Raw genomic sequence first — 15941 nt, 5'->3', positions numbered from 1 at the left:
AGGAGGGGTCACTGATGTCGCTGGAGCTGAGCATCCATGGAAAATTTAATTGTGTGAGAATTTCCAATGCTTTTATTACAAAAATTAAATTTTAAATTAAATTAAAATTAAATGTCACTTTTTGCAGTTGTCGTATACCTCCGGCTGTTTAAGTTCCCTTCTTTTCCTGTGTCTCAAACTCATGTAACTGGCTGTCACTGGGAGGCACTTTGTCTTCAGCACTTGACCTCCGCCTGGCTCCCACGAACCCGTCGCTCCCAAGTACGATGCGACCGCAAAAGTTGAATGTGCACTGTCTCATCTGATCCGTCGCTGGAGAAGGATCGACCTTGAGTCGTGAAGCAGGGTTTGTTTCAACGTGGAGGATTTACACCAGAGGGGCTATATCACATAGCATCAACCACATTACTCTCACACACAGCTCTCATCTTTGTCCTTGTCTCCCGGGCTTTTGTCCGGCTGGCACTTGTCCGTCCCCGGCCCGGGTAAAGAGAAGTTCTTTGCTCCGCCGCTAGAGTGCGCTGACCCATTCCGCAATTCCCCCACATCCCCCAGGGGCAGCTGGGTAGAGGTGTACGCCAGCGGGGGGATGGTGTTTACCAGTATGAGCTGAAGAGGCTTCTTCTCCGGCTGGTACTGGCAGCGAACGTAGCGTGAGAACGCCGCCCGGTATGTCTTATTGAAAAGCGTGTAGACCAGCGGGTTGACAGCGGAGGAGAGGTACCCGACCCAGACGAAAACGTTCAGCAGGCCTCCCATGAGGCCCGGGTCGCAGGCTGGCGAGTCGCACACCACCATCAGCACGTTGGTGATGAAAAACGGGCACCACATGACCACAAAGAGGAAGAACACCACCCCGAGGACCTTGGAGGCCTTTTGCTCGTTGCTGATGGACTGCATGGTGCGCCGGCCGAACAGCGAGCCGGAGACGCTCCCGCGGGCGCCGCCCAGGCCCCCCCCGCTGCCTCTTCCCCCGGCCTCGCGGCTTATCGACCGTCTGAAGAGTTTCTCAGAGGAGAGCGAGGCTTGGGGTAAGAAGCCCAAGGTGAACGTCGTGCTCCATTTGGGCCGCGGGACCAGCTGGTCTAAGCAGAGGGTGGCTTCGTTCTGCAGGGCGTTGATGGTCAGGAAGTAGGTGACGACCATGATGGTGAGGGGGACAAAGAAAGCCACGAAGGAGCCAACCAGCACAAAGCTGTCGTCCGTCAACTGGCAGCTGCCATCTTTGAAGACCTTGGAGTGGTCTCTCAGTCCCAACACTGGGATAGGCATGGAGATTCCTGCAGAGAGGGAAGGAAAGAGGGAAGAGGAGTAGACAGACCGAGAGAGGGAGGAAGGAAGGAAGGAAGAGAGACCGAGAGAGGGAGGAAGAAAAGAAGGAAGGAAGGAAGAGAGACCGAGAGAGGGAGGAAGGAAAGAAGGAAGGAAGGAAGAGAGAGGGTGGCAGATGGGAAACAGAGAGAAGGCAGGAAGATTAGGGTCATATGAAGAAGTGAGAAGCCAAGAGAAGGAAAGAGAGGCAAATAAGAGCAAGAAAGAGTATTACAATAATGTCTCTGGGATTCAGGTAAATATTTGTGTTTCTGTTTGTGTGTGTGTGTGTGTGTGTGTGTGTGTGTGTGTGTGTGTGTGTGTGTGAGGAGACCCTCTCGACTTTCTGAGGATGAGATTCCCTTCCTGTTTCCACCAGCAAAGCACTTCTTGTTAAACTGTGCTGACATTTAATCAGTGCAGAGTAATAAATCTCAGTGCAAATCCAGCTAATTTCCATGATATGCACAAAATGTGGTGATTACAAAACTTTAAATAAGCCAGCAAAATTAATCTTGCGCAACGATGCAAACTGCTGTCATTTTAATAATTAAACAGGAACAATATTATCGCCAATGTTCTGTGTATCAATGCATACCACAAAATTGTTGTAATGGGATTACTGTAATGGGATGCAGAAAGATTATAAGTAGCCTACATGGTAAAAGCAGATTTACAATTACTGTAGAAGACACAGAGCAGAGATACCCTTGAACTAAAAAAAATTTAAATTTTAAAAAAATATGTGTATATGTACGTGAATTCAATTCTAGAGGCTTATTTGGCACAGTAAGATCTTACATTGCCAAACAGGACACAACACATATTATCAATACATCCCAACTTGGATCAATCAAACAAAAAAAGCGATCAAACACATTCAAATGAATTCATTTTCCCGGTGGTTTTCCCTCAGTGTGCGGCAGGGAGCTGCAGACAGGCATCGCAATTTGGCACTATCTAACTTTATTAAAATTCATCCTATTTTCTCAGTAAGTTTGAGGAAGAACTCGGCTCTTCCATTTGTCTGTTTGCCACGGCGGGCGGAGGAGGAAAGTGCAGAAACAGCCTTTCCTCCCCTGGGTTGCCAGGTCTGTCTCTGTATCCTCTTTTTGCTACTGCTAAGGCTGTGGTCTCTACAGCAGTTCGAAAGTGACCTTCCCAACTCTGGCTATAACCGACTGAACCCCCGTTACATCTTCCTGATAGTTTGGGTGGGAGCGGGATATACTGGTGTTAATAAAACGGCGGTCCACCCCCCATCCCCACCCCCACCACCCCACCACCCACCAACCCCGACGGGACCTGGGTAGGAGGAGATAAGCCGTGCAATCTTCCCCCCCGCACAGAGCCTGCACTACTTCTCATTACCCGCTCATAACATTTAGCAGAACGGGACGAAAGTGAGCGAGAGAGATGGAGATAGAGAGTGAGGGGAGAGGAAGAGAAGGAGGAAGTGGGCGAGAGAGCAGGAGATTGAGACAGAGAGAGAGAGAGAGAGAGAGAGAGAGAGGGCGAGGGTGGACAGATATTGTGCTGCATGTCTGGAGTCATGACATCCTCCAACCCACCAGTTGCAGGCACCATAATACCCTTTGGGACCGAGGGAGTGCAACTATCTCCGGCAGCTATTTTGGGGAGGGGAGGGGGCGGGTCAGAGGAGATAAATAGGCTGAATTGGTCGCAGGACCCTTGCTTGTATTAAACCCACATCCCTCCTGGCTGAAGCTGAGTGAATCAGTGATTTATGTGATTCATCCCGGCAGACAGCGGCACATACAGCGATCTGATGGAGAGAAAAAGTGTAGCTTTATTCGATTTTTCATGAGCTGATCTTCTTTCGCCGTCCCGTTTCTCATTTCGAAACGCGTCCCAACACACAGAGAACACAGAGAGGGGATGAGGCCGAGGTCTAATAGGTAGAGAAGTGAGCTTGTTATTGTTTTGGCCCGGCTGGGAGAAGAGTCCCGGGGCGAGGCAGCAGACTCCCAGCAGCTCGGTGGATAACAGCACATGACAGCGGCTGCACTGGGCCGATCCCAGGGAGGAGGATGTATACTGTATGAGTGTGTTCCTGTGTTTAAACTCCTCCAGGCTGTGCACGGAAATCAAAATGTGTTCTGGTTCCAGGGCAAAAGACAGATAATTCTCATTAAGTCTTCATACTAAAACGCTTTAGAGAAACCCAGTTGCAATGGTAAGTCTGAAGGCATTATATCTTCCTCCCTCATAAAAGGCTGCTTTATACTTTCCCTCCCAGTGAACATTAAAGTTTAGTTTAGTTTGGCTGAGTTGAGTTGAGTTGACACACTTTAAAGTAATAATCAGCGACATTTTCATTTTTCTTTTCTCTAACGCCAATTCATGTAACACATCAGTGATCCAACTTATATCCGGTTGATTTTCCATTGTCTGTTTTGTTGTTTTGTTCCGTTTTACGTTTCCGGTTTGTTTGGAATCAACAGAAGAAGAACTGGGTAGTTAGCATGAGCAGTGATAGCCACCATGACTGAACAGACAGAGAAAAGAGAAACTCAAACTGCAGCAACAGAAAAATCCAAGCTCCGCCCACACTGTTTGATTGACAGGTGATCTGTGGGAAGTGCAGTGCAGAAACACCACAGTGAGGCTGAGGGACAAAGATGGAGACTAAATCACAAAATCGATCACAGATCTCCACTTTAAATGCAAAATACAAATTCAAAGTCTCATTTCCAGATGGTCCTCGGCAGGGGTTAAAGTGGGATTTGGCAGGTGGGGGAACCCTGTTTCTGGGCGGGGGGGGGGGGGAGGGGGGGGGGGTAAGATACATAATTGGTGGGGGGGTCAGAAAAAAATAGTGATTTAAAACAAATTTCCTGTATTTCTACACCACCTAACCTCTTGGATTAAGTCAAGAAACAGCAACCCTGTATAATGTTAACCAAAATGTAAAATTATGTTATATTACTAGATTTCAGCATTGAGCACCATGCATGGGAATAAATTACAATATAATAGATTTGTGTATATTTCTGAATAAGTCTCTGCTGCACGGTGCTGCTCTGTCTCGTCTCGTGAGCTGTCAGTGTCTCTTTTCGGACGTTATCAGTTATGAATTTGTTTTTCACTGCGTGAGAAAATAGACTTGTGGCGTGAGAGCGTGTGAAAAATGTCAGTTGCGTGAGTCTCACGGTCAGTGGGTGAGAGTCGGCAGCCCTGTGAACTCGCTTGACATTATTATGTATGAAACTGCCAATCAGATTTATTTACTTATTAATCAAAGGCCCGCTTTAACCCCCGGTCCTCGGTCTTAATGGGAGCGGCGTCGCGGCAGATTGCGGCTGCGTTACTTCCTGTTTACTGCGTGACCCTGCGGCTCGAGGACAAGTGTGCCGCGTCGATATTAAAACTCCATGGTGATGATATTCAGGCTAAATGTCGAGGAGCCTCGGCTGCTATCATCACTAAATGAAAGGCAGAGGGCGGATCGAGGACGATCGGCGTGATTATGTGCGTTTGTAGAATAGGGGGAAGAGCGGGGACTCGTTTTTTCTGCCTAATCAGCCGTGATATTCAGCAGTATAATGTGAGAAGGTAGTGAGGACGGCAGGTTGAGGGTGTGAGAGAGAGAGAGAGAGAGAGATAGACAGATAAAAAAGAGACAGAGAGCGACAGAGAATCACATGTTGCATGCATGAGAGCTGGAAAGAGAGAGTAGCTGCGTTTTGCCTTTTATTCCACTAATAATCAGAATACTAGCCCAGTTAGAATAAAAATGCCTCATATATCCGCCTCAATCAGAATAAACCGTCCTGTTCCCAATTACATTTCATTCCATTTGAGAGTCATAATGTCATAATCCGTTCGATGGATATAATTTTGTCATGTAAATGGTCATTCTGGATATCTAAACTCTTTCTGCTCACTCTCGCCTGTTGGAGGAAAGTGATGTCAGGGACGTTTACTAGAGAATCTGAATCATTGTGGGTGCAAAACAAAACCGGGTCACATTCGAAACGGGACACGACTCACACTTTACACACTACACGCAACACTCTATGACACATGTTCATTATGGTAGAATCCCATTCTGAACACGGACCGGTCTGCTGCTTTTTATGGGAATAATGGGAATAATGTTTTCAGGTTGTCCGTCCGTACGTCCCATTCTCGTGAACGCGATATCTCAGGAACGCCTTGAGGGGGATTTCTTCAAATTTGGCACAAACGTCCACTTGGACTCAAGGATGAACTGATTCGAATTTGGTGGTCAAAGGTCAAAGGTCAAGGTCACTGTGTCCTCACAAAAGATGTTTTTGGGCCATAACTCAAGAATTCATACGCTAATTATGACCAAATTTCACACAAATGTCTAATAGGAGTGATGACATTTTATATCCAAAAGTTCAAAGGTCAACTTCACTGTGACATCATAATGTTTTGCTTACCACTGTAGCTGAGAAAACCATCTTGGGTCATTCTACAGAAACGGTGGAAGTGCTGTCACTTACTTTTGCAGACACCAAAATCCTTTAAGTTGACCTAATAATCACATTAATTATATATGTTCAATAAATAAAGACTGTCTTTGCAATGATAAAACAAAGTTTATTGGCGGAGGCATACAACTGCGAGGCGGTTATTTCTAGTTTTTCGTTAGAAACATTTTGTTAAGTGGCCGCTGCAGTAAAGTCCTGTTAAGAGTTTTCTGATAAAACTGTTAAACCATCTGATAAACCATCAGAAGGAACTTTTATTCTGATCACATACTGTGGAGCATGTAAACACACATCTTATGCGATCATTTTATTTAGCGCTCATGTAAACACTTGTGGAGTAATCTTCAATGAGCGTGATTTCACTAAAAATATGGTTCATGGGTCTTTAACTCCTGTCTGCTGTATATCTGGTTGACTTCAGGCTGATCAGATGTTATTTGTCCGTCACCCCAACTCACACAGAATCCAGAAATCAAAGCGAGGTTTTTGTCCTTTTGCCTTTCCCCTCCCTGCGTCTCTCTCTGCTCTGAATATGAGAAATAAAAGAGACGCGGGACGGAAAGAGAGCAAGGCGAGACAGAAAGACCTGATGGAAGAGATCAAGTGAGGAAGAAAAGCAAGAGAAGGGGAGAGACTTCAGAGGGAGAGAGAGAAATAAAGAGATGAAGTGACAGAGAGAGAAGAGAAAAAGGAGAGAGAGACTTCAAAGAGAGAGAGAGAGAGCAAGTGTAAATGTGAGAGAAGATTTCATTTCACAACGCTATATATCCATTTGGGAAAATCGCTGCTACCTGAGATTGATCAGCCAATATTTCAGACGCACTGTAGAGGATTCTGTGCTCAAAACCATTACTGTTTAGTGAGCAGAGGTCTGAGGATGATTCATGCGTTTAATAGGGACTCATAAAGGGCTTTTCATTTCCAGACGGCGATCATTTCGTAAAAGCGTTAATTTTTTCAGACGGTCGATATCTCATATAAGTGTGAAGGGTGTGGGGAGGGCGACGGAGGAGAAATACTAGAAAGATGAGGAGGAAAAATCAGTTTCACCGCTGCCTGAGGAAGACTGAGCACCTGAACACTAATACACTGATCAGTTTAATATAGCGATATTCTGATTACGTTTGATTCAAAGTAATGCAATTTCTCTAATAACGCAGTTTAAATGGATTCAGATAATAATCCACCTACTGCTCATAACTCTGCAGCATGTTGGTCGCTTTGTAAATACAGCATCAAAGTTTGTCTGCTGACCTTTGAGCGCAGTTTGAAAAAACTAAATCTGAAATCTGACTGAGGTGTTTACATTCCCAATAAATCATTAAATAGTTCTGTTACTCTGGTTAAGATAATCTGATGAAGGCGTTTACATGATAAATTATTAGTGTGCATGTGAACAAAGTGCACAGACATATTTATTCACAGCCTGCGGACACATTTTCATCTTTACGACCATTAGGTTGAATAAATAGAGGATATCTCATTTTGGAAAAGTGTCCGAATTTGGACTTCGATACCAAGACTGTTGAATATCTGAAGATTCAATACTACTATGAAACCACAGCTAGGAAGACTTGGGCAGCTGTGGAGCAACTTCTGTCTCTGAGGTTTCGATGTCAGTTGGGTGTTTGAAAGTGGAACTGGCAGCAGGAGTCCACCAGTTCAGTTCAGACTGGGATCCAGTTCAGGACAGATACTCTCCCAGTCCAGTCTTGTCATGTTTGCATTGCCTCTTAAACTGCATTATTATTTCATAATCACATTTTTTTTGTTATGTCGCTATAGCATGTCACTATATTATCAATTGAAAATCAATAAAAAATAAATAAATAAAAGACAAACAAGTATTGAATTTACTCAAAAAGAAAAAACAACAAAAAGTTTGTTTCCAGCCGTTTGACTGTTCCAACTCTTCTTCATGTGTTTTAACTGTTTCAATGGAATTTAACTGAAATTTCCGCTTGCCGAACACATCTGGTGAAAGCTTTGACCATTAACATTATTATCTACTGTATACTGAATTCAGTATTTAGCAACAGTACTGAAGTAACATAGAAATTTGATCCTGCTCACTGCTTTTGCAATACAACTCCATAAACATTTATTAACTTATGTTTCGGTGCAGTCGGACCTTCATCAGAGTGAATAAACGTCTTCAGTGTTGATCTGTCTTCATACTGATGCTTCCATACTTCATCCTGACGCACCTGTGCTAAGAAGGCTTTGGATGTTTGGAGTTTTTTCCATTCTTATGACACTGTTTTTGTCATTTCTCCCTTTTCGTTTTCCGAAGCTCAGCGCTAAAGGTTGGAGAGAGAGTCATCCTTTCCTCCGGCTCCCAGCGGCGTGCAGCTCACCGCCTGCTCGTCTCGTTTGAAGGACAAAGCGACTCGGACCCAGGACACACAGCGCCGTCCTCCGCCACAGTGCTCGGTGATTGCGGGCCGGTGCCGGACGGCAGGAGGAGAGATTTGGTGATTTAGCTGTGAGATCCAGAGCTGAGGAGGATCTGAAGGGCCAGTAATCAACCTGCTGTGAGGTGTTGTTCATCAGCCTTAAAACCCTCAGCGTCTCCTCACAGTTCACTGTCTGTGGTTTAGTCATCGTCTCACACATGCACACACACACTCACACACACACACACACATACACCTACAGCGGTGGAAAAAGTACAAGATTTCCCTCTGAAATGTAGTGGAGGGAAAGAAGAAAGTCTCACAAAATGGAAATACTCAAGTAAGAGTTACACTTAACTACAGTATTGAGTAAATGTACAAAGTTACTTCCCACCTGTTCACCTATTTATATTTTTCTTTTTGTCTCTTTTTCTCTCTCTGATTTCCTCATTGAGCGACAGCCACAATTGCTTCCACTTTATCCCTGTAGTGCCAAACGACGACGTCTCAAAAATAGACGAATCCTCCTCACAGGATCAGTAATGACGCCGTTTCTTTCTTTCTCTTTCTGCTCCGTGCCGACCTGCAGCTCCGCACACACCGGGCTGCAGGAACAGAGGGATGAGAGGGGAGGAGGAGCGCAGGCTGAATATTTGGGCAGATCACAACGCCGACACCGGCCGGATTAAGGCTTCAGCTCCCGCCAGGGGAGTGTGTGCAGTCACAGCTCCGACGCTTTGATCAGAGAGTCCAGCACACAGCGGACTCTGTTTCAGTCTGCTTCAGCATGACGGCCAGCGAGGAGCCGCATCTGCATTCAATACTCACTGAAACAGCCATATTCATCTTTTACTGGAAAATCCATATTACTGTCAAGAGCACTTGTGTTGGGTCTCATGTATGACTGTAACAACTGTATTAAACTCTATTTGTGTAGCACCTTTTATACCGAATTGTAGCCCAAAGTGCTTCACATAGTAATAAAAAAATAATAACATCAATACTTAACAAGCAGTAAAATAGTTGATGCAAAATAAAATGATGAGAGAAAAAAGAGGAATATGAACACAAACTCCTAAGTACATAGAATAAACGTTATTAAAAGCCAGATTAAAAAGATAATATATAATAATAATGTAATATATAATATATCTTAAAAAAATTCTTAAAAATACCAACAGAGCTCACTGTTCTGAGATCTGTCAATCAAACTCTAGACTTGATTTATGTGTGTGTGTGTGTGTCTGTGTGTGTGTGTGTCAGATAGATAGATACAGACAGATACAGTAGACAAAAACTACCCCGTTTATAACCGTTATATCCCATTAATGACGCAATTATTTTGAAAATCGCCATATGGACACATATTAGAAGAAGTAAAATTAGCTACTGAGACCAAAACCTCTTGTCGAAAAAATGTATTGACTTTATATTTTGAGTGAGAAGTTGAGCTGTGGTCCCATTGACTTGAATGGAGTTGGGCGGGATTTAGAGACTTTTTGGAGCCGGACCCTAGTGGACGTTAGAGGAACTGCAGCTTTCAGCCACTTCCTTATTGGCTTCACAATTCACCCGTGGTTTTGGCCGCTTGGTCTGTATGTTTGTTTGTGTGTGAGTGTGTGTGTGTGTGTGTGTGTGTCAAATAGATAGAAAATACTGTTTAATAGACAGATGGCTCGAGAGACAGATTGAGTGCATGTGTGTGTGTGTGAGTGTTCTTGTGTGAATGAACGTGTGTGTATGTGCATTTGTGTGTGTCTGTGCATGCAAACGTGTGTGTGTGTGTGTGTCAGATAGATACATAAATACAGACAGAAAGATACAGCAGACAGATTAAGAGACAGATTTTGTGTGTGTTATGTTAATGTATTTGTGTATATGCATGTGTGTGTGTATGTGTGTGTGTGTCACATAGATAGCCAGATAAAGAGACAGAGAATGAGTGTATGTGTGTGTGTATTTATCTGGGAATGCCAGCGTGTTCTAGTGTGTGTTACTGCGTTTATGTACGTTTGTGTGTGTGTGCGTGCGTGTGTGTGTGTGTGTCAAATAGATAGAAAATACTGTTTAATAGACAGATGGCTCAAGAGACAGATTGAGTGCATGTGTGTGTGTGTGTGTGTGTGTGTGTGTGTGAGTGTTCTTGGGTAAATGACCGTGTGTGTATGTGCATGCGAATGTGTGTGTGTGTCAGATAGATACATAAATACAGACAGATAGATACAGCAGACAGATTAAGAGACAGATTTTGTGTGTGTTATGTTAATGTATTTGTGTATGTGCGTGTGTGTATGTGTGTGTGTGTGTGTGTCACATAGATAGCCAGATAAAGAGACAGAGAATGAGTGTATGTGTGTGTATTTATCTGGGAATGCCAGCGTGTTTTAGTGTGTGTTACTGCGTTTATACGTTTGTGTGTGTGTGTGTGTGTGTGTGCGTGCGTGTGTGTGTGCGTGTGTGTGTGGCAGACCGCTCAGTCTCTCCAGTGGGGGTGTTACAGTGGCACATCCAGTAACTGGAGAGAGACCAATGAACACACAGCTGATCCAAACCGCTTCAGGCCGCCGTCTGTTTGGCTTCTGGTTTTAACACCTTATATAAAACACACTGCAGTGTTTCCTCTCATCTGAACACCTCTGAGACTCAGTGCACCACTTTAGAGGGAGCTGTGATACAGAGCGTCCTGGTACACACAGCGGCTCCGCTAATCTGTTCCATGCTTTCATTTATTTGGTCCCATGTGGGGAAACATGGGCTCCGCTCCCTGGAAAAGCTAAAAAAAAAAATGCACTGCAGTATCGATTTAAAAGAGTGGAACAGGGAAGTAAGAGTCGTGAGATGACCTTGCAATCTGAAAACATTTACTCCTAATTTACACATTTATTATCATGTCTATAATCATGTGATGGATGCCTTTTTCTTGTCAGCAATAATTAAAGCTGAAATCCAGGATTTCCCCGATTTCCTCGCTTTGTCTCCCCCTCTGATGGTGAAACGCTTCTGAAACGATGTTTACACTTCATAGATAGATTCTCAGATCATTACAGGAGCTGAGGTTAAACTGTGGGTTGACTTCACTGTCTGTCAGTGTATGGAGGTTACTTCATATCAGCAATCTAAAAAGCATGTGGCTTTGATTTTGAAATATGTTGTAGGAAGCATCAACACATCTCACTTGGCTTTCACAAAAATCCATTCAGTATTATTTATTATTATTTACATGAACAGAATGAGTTATAAACTACATTACCCAGCAGGCCTAGTTTAGCACTCCTGAATCGTGTCCTTCCAGATTTGGTCGAGTGATTCAGAGTCTGGTGTTGCTCTATTCAACGTCGATTTCTCGATCGGAAAAACGATCGGGCCAATCGCCGCCTTTGTGGGCGGAACTAAAGTTTGAACCGTTCGTACAACGGTTTTTCATTTCCGTTTCGGCAGAATAATATTTGTTGAAATCATTCCTTAACCAACAGATTGTCTTTGCAAAGACGATAAAAAACGACTGACATTCTTGGTAAAGTTAGTAAATACACTCTGATACGTCAGTCACTAGTGATTGGTTCAGATACGTAAGTCACTAGTGATCGGTTCAGATACATCGGTCACTAGTGATTGGTTCAGATACGTAAGTCACTAGTGATCGGTTCAGATACGTCAGTCACTAGTGATTGGTTCAGATACGTAAGTCACTAGTGATCGGTTCAGATACGTCAGTCACTAGTGATCGGTTCAGATACGTCAGTCACTAGTGATTGGTTCAGATACGTAAGTCACTAGTGATCGGTTCAGATACATCGGTCACTAGTGATTGGTTCAGATACGTAAGTCACTAGTGATCGGTTCAGATACGTCGGTCTCTAGTGATCGGTTCAGATACGTCGGTCTCTAGTGATTGGTTCAGATACATTGGTCACTAGTGATCGGTTCAGATACGTCGGTCTCTAGTGATCGGTTCAGGGAGAATCAACCCCCCCCCCCACAGAAAACAGCTAACATGGAGGCCATGTCAGACTGAATAATGGAGTGGGAACAGACATTCAGTCTGAATATCAGGCTGCCGGTACGTCAGCCATGTTTGTGAAAAAGGTTTATAGTGACAGGCGTCACTTTGTTTTGGGGCTCAGAAGCTGAAAAGGTTGAAAATATCGCTGATTGTCATTTATTTGGTAATGATACAGTATATTTAATATTTATATTTACAGTATATTTAAAGAAAACCCTTGACAGCTTCATCACTGTTTCTGTTCCTGATCCCAGTCAAGGTTAAACATGTTTTGATCCACATATTTGGGTCATCCATCTTTATTATATTCTCTCTCTTTGTCTTTTGGACTGAAGTGTTTTTCTTTAAGTCCCATGTGGTTTCTCAGCAGCTCAGTTAATATTTTGTTCCTCCTCTGTTTTCTGTCTTTTGATCATTTGTGCAAATAAACTGAAGCTAAATCTCCAGCGGTGAGTACAGAGAGTTTAGTGTGAAGTCGTGAAGTGAAAACAAACCTGGCAGGAAACGGTTTGTCATGACTGAGGTTTCTGTCAGAAACAGTCCAGCCAATCAATATTTATCATATTCATGTTTAACATGAGCGTGTGGATTCAGAACTGTTTTTATCACTGGAGAACACTCATAATCACAGAAGTAAAAAACAAAAGTAGACAAATTCTTCTTTTGTTTTTTACTTCTGTGATTATGAGTGTTCTCCAGTATTGTAATAATACATGGTACAAGTGTTTGTCCACTACTTTAAAGTCAAAACTGCTCCACCAAATAAAAATCTGCTCAAAGATCGTAGGCCAATCACTTGAGAAACTCTATGAATCAGCTTACCATAATAACATATTAAGGCTGGCCAACAACATCGTCTCTGACCCCGACCACGTCCTGAACAGTGAATATAAACTGTTACCATCAAATCGGAGATATAGGGTTCCACGATTTAACAGGGTTAGACTGAAGCACTCTTTTGTACACCAGTCAATCCTAAAATTAAATATAGAGCTTAATCCCAGATCAAATGCACGTTAAAGGGCCTTGAATACTGTCTTTTGTGATTGTAATGATATGTTGAATGTATGTATCTTTGTGTCCTGTCTTAATTTTTGTCTTTTTTGTGATGTTGCAAATGGAGCTGCTGTGATGCAAGAAAAATTTCAGACTGAGTCTGACAATAAAGTATTATCATCATTATCATCATCATCATTTAAACTTTCATATATCCTGCAGGTCGACTGAGCTCCAGGCTGTTTTCACATCAACCTGCTTCACATTCACACAGTCACACACACATTCATAGTCTCCTGCTGTGTTTTTTGTACTTGTGTATATTTATGCGTATAATATAATGCTTGTTTTATTACACACTTTGTTGAATATTCAATTCTGATTGGCCGATGAAGGCATTTTGAAGTCAATCATTTCTGAATAACAGAATAACAGATGCCGTTTCAAATCTAATCATATCACTCCGCAGTCTGGTCGATTTTAATTATTTATAATCATATGAACACTTTGTGGCATAAAGATGTTTCTGCTTGGTTACTGCAGACAAACGCTCAGCTAGCCAAGGTTAGAAATATAGAAGATTTTTACAATATTACTTTGAATTTATTCAGAGAAGCAGACTTTAGATCGCTGGTGGAGGCTTAACAACAATCTGACCAGATTTATTCATGTTTCTATGGTTACGGTTCTGCTACAGTAGCATGGATGCTAGCTGACAATGTTTCTATGGTTACTGTCTTGCTGAACTATTTTTTTTGGCAGACTCTTGTAAATTACTTGTAATAATCTCACTCTCAAGATGTATTATGTATTCTGCACTTTCTGCCTGAACGACTTCCAACTGAACGAATCTCACTAAATGCTTTTAAATCCAAAATGACAGAATTGGAGGCTAATTCACTGGAACGTCACTGTTTTTACTGAACAACTTTCCCAACTGTCTAGTGGACTATTCTTCTTCGTAAGTGTTTTGTTATGCTGTATTTTGCATCCTGTGCTTTTATTGCAGTCTGTTCTGTTCCTGTATTTGTTTTTATTGTCGTCTGTCTGAAACTATTTGTTCTTATCTGTGCTGCTGCCAATGTTGGCTAGGTTTGATTTTATTTGATTTTATTAGGATCCCCATTAGCTGATGCAGAAAACATCAGCTACTCTTCCTGGGGTCCACACAAAACATATGACAAATGATATAAATAAATAAATAAATAAAATAATGATAAGTCAGCAATGCACACTAAGATCTAATGCGAACAAAGCATATGACAAAGAAAAAAACCAACACACAAAAACAGTCAGGGATTTTCAATACATTCATGATTTTTACAAGATCTCCCTGGAAAATGAGGTTTTTAATCTCAATGGGACTTCCTGGTTAAATATATTTTAAAGCTCCATATTCTCCACTTTCCAGAGAAAAAACACTCTCAATCCATTTCTCCACGTTCATTTTCCAGCATCTCTCTGAGCCTTACCAAGAACAGGCCGTTTCTGTCGCCGTGTCTTTAAGGCTCATTAATATTAACGACCCCTCCGTTCCGATCGGCTAACCGTTTCGAGAGTGAAACGTGAGACGCCGCGGCCCGGCGGCTACAGGTAGGGAAAACTCTCCGGTAATAAACGATGACGACCGCTCGACCGCTTTGAAAAAAACACTTTGTTAGTCTATTATTTCTTACAGAAATGATAATGAGCGAACCTTTGTGACGCCACAAAGTTACGGAAGTCCAAACGGCTCGTTTAGAGGCTCGCTTTTCTAATATGGATTGTGTGGATTTAGTTTTGATACTTTCACCATGTTTAGATACACATCCAACTCCTTTATCATCACAGAGGAGAGGGAGTCCTGCTTTACACCATGTGGGACCTTTAACTTTTAGCTGAAGTTTTCTTATTTAACCGACCAAAGCCTTTCCCAAACCTTAACCAAGTTGTTTTAGTTGCCTAAACTATTGTTAGCTAACCTTTTCACATGTCAAACAGGTGAAAATGGTTTGTCCAGTCTGTGTTATTGTCGCATAATCCAGTGTTGGAGGAACGTAATCTTAACATAATTCATGTCCACAACATGTTTCAGACTTCGTGCTCATTTCACAAAAATTGATCAGGTTGTCTAATAAGTTGGGTAAACCGAGTTTAAGTGGAGAAAATGGAAGGACTTTTACTTTGCTGACACTTTGTGAAAGTTAAGTTACTGATGTAGAAGTCTGCTTAAGTAAAAAGTAACACATTCAAGAGTAAAAGTTAGTGAGTTGCTTTACAAAAACAATTGAATATAATTTTTACTCTGCAATGCAAAACGTTAAAGAGGACAGAGTTTTACCTTTAAATAAAAACAATAAATGAATGACATCATTTTAAGAGCAGTGTTTGTTATTCAGGTTCCCTCCCTCAGCTCTACAGTAGTTAGACGGGGGATTCGGTCCTCAGGCTGGACTCAGCTCTGTTTAATCAGCTGCTTGATGTTCAGTAGAGTCAGTATGATGAGAGAGTTACGGTTAATTATTAAAAAAAAATAAAAATTAACATAAGTGTCACAAATCTGATTATAGTTTTGCTGTCACACAGTGTTTAATGTCAACTCAACACCTACTGGAATTCTAATTCTGGATATCTCTCTCTCTCTCTTTTTTTTTCTATCTCTCCCACCCTCTCTTCCTCTGTTTCTTTCATGCCTCCCTCTGTCCTTCGCTCCTTCTCTTTCTCTTTCCCCATCTCTCTCCCTCCTTCCTTTTTCCTCCCTTTCTCTCTCTCTCT

The 15941-nt window shown here is 42.4% G+C and overlaps 1 protein-coding gene across 1 annotated transcript in view; it reads right to left on the bottom strand.

Moving 5' to 3' along the window:
- Positions 1 to 411: 411 nt before the first annotated feature.
- The window catches only part of htr2aa (5-hydroxytryptamine (serotonin) receptor 2A, genome duplicate a), a 70730-nt gene continuing 55200 nt past the window's right edge, over positions 412 to 15941 (bottom strand). Inside the window, exon 3 of the mRNA XM_078286010.1 lies at positions 412 to 1280. Coding sequence (XP_078142136.1) covers positions 412 to 1280 — 869 coding nt within the window. The remainder of the gene's footprint in view (positions 1281 to 15941) is intronic.

Source organism: Centroberyx gerrardi, chromosome 10 (genome assembly GCF_048128805.1).
Source record: "Centroberyx gerrardi isolate f3 chromosome 10, fCenGer3.hap1.cur.20231027, whole genome shotgun sequence".
NCBI lineage: Eukaryota > Metazoa > Chordata > Actinopteri > Beryciformes > Berycidae > Centroberyx > Centroberyx gerrardi.
Note: the sequence above shows the minus strand (reverse complement) of the source record. Positions and strands in the feature narration are given on the sequence as shown.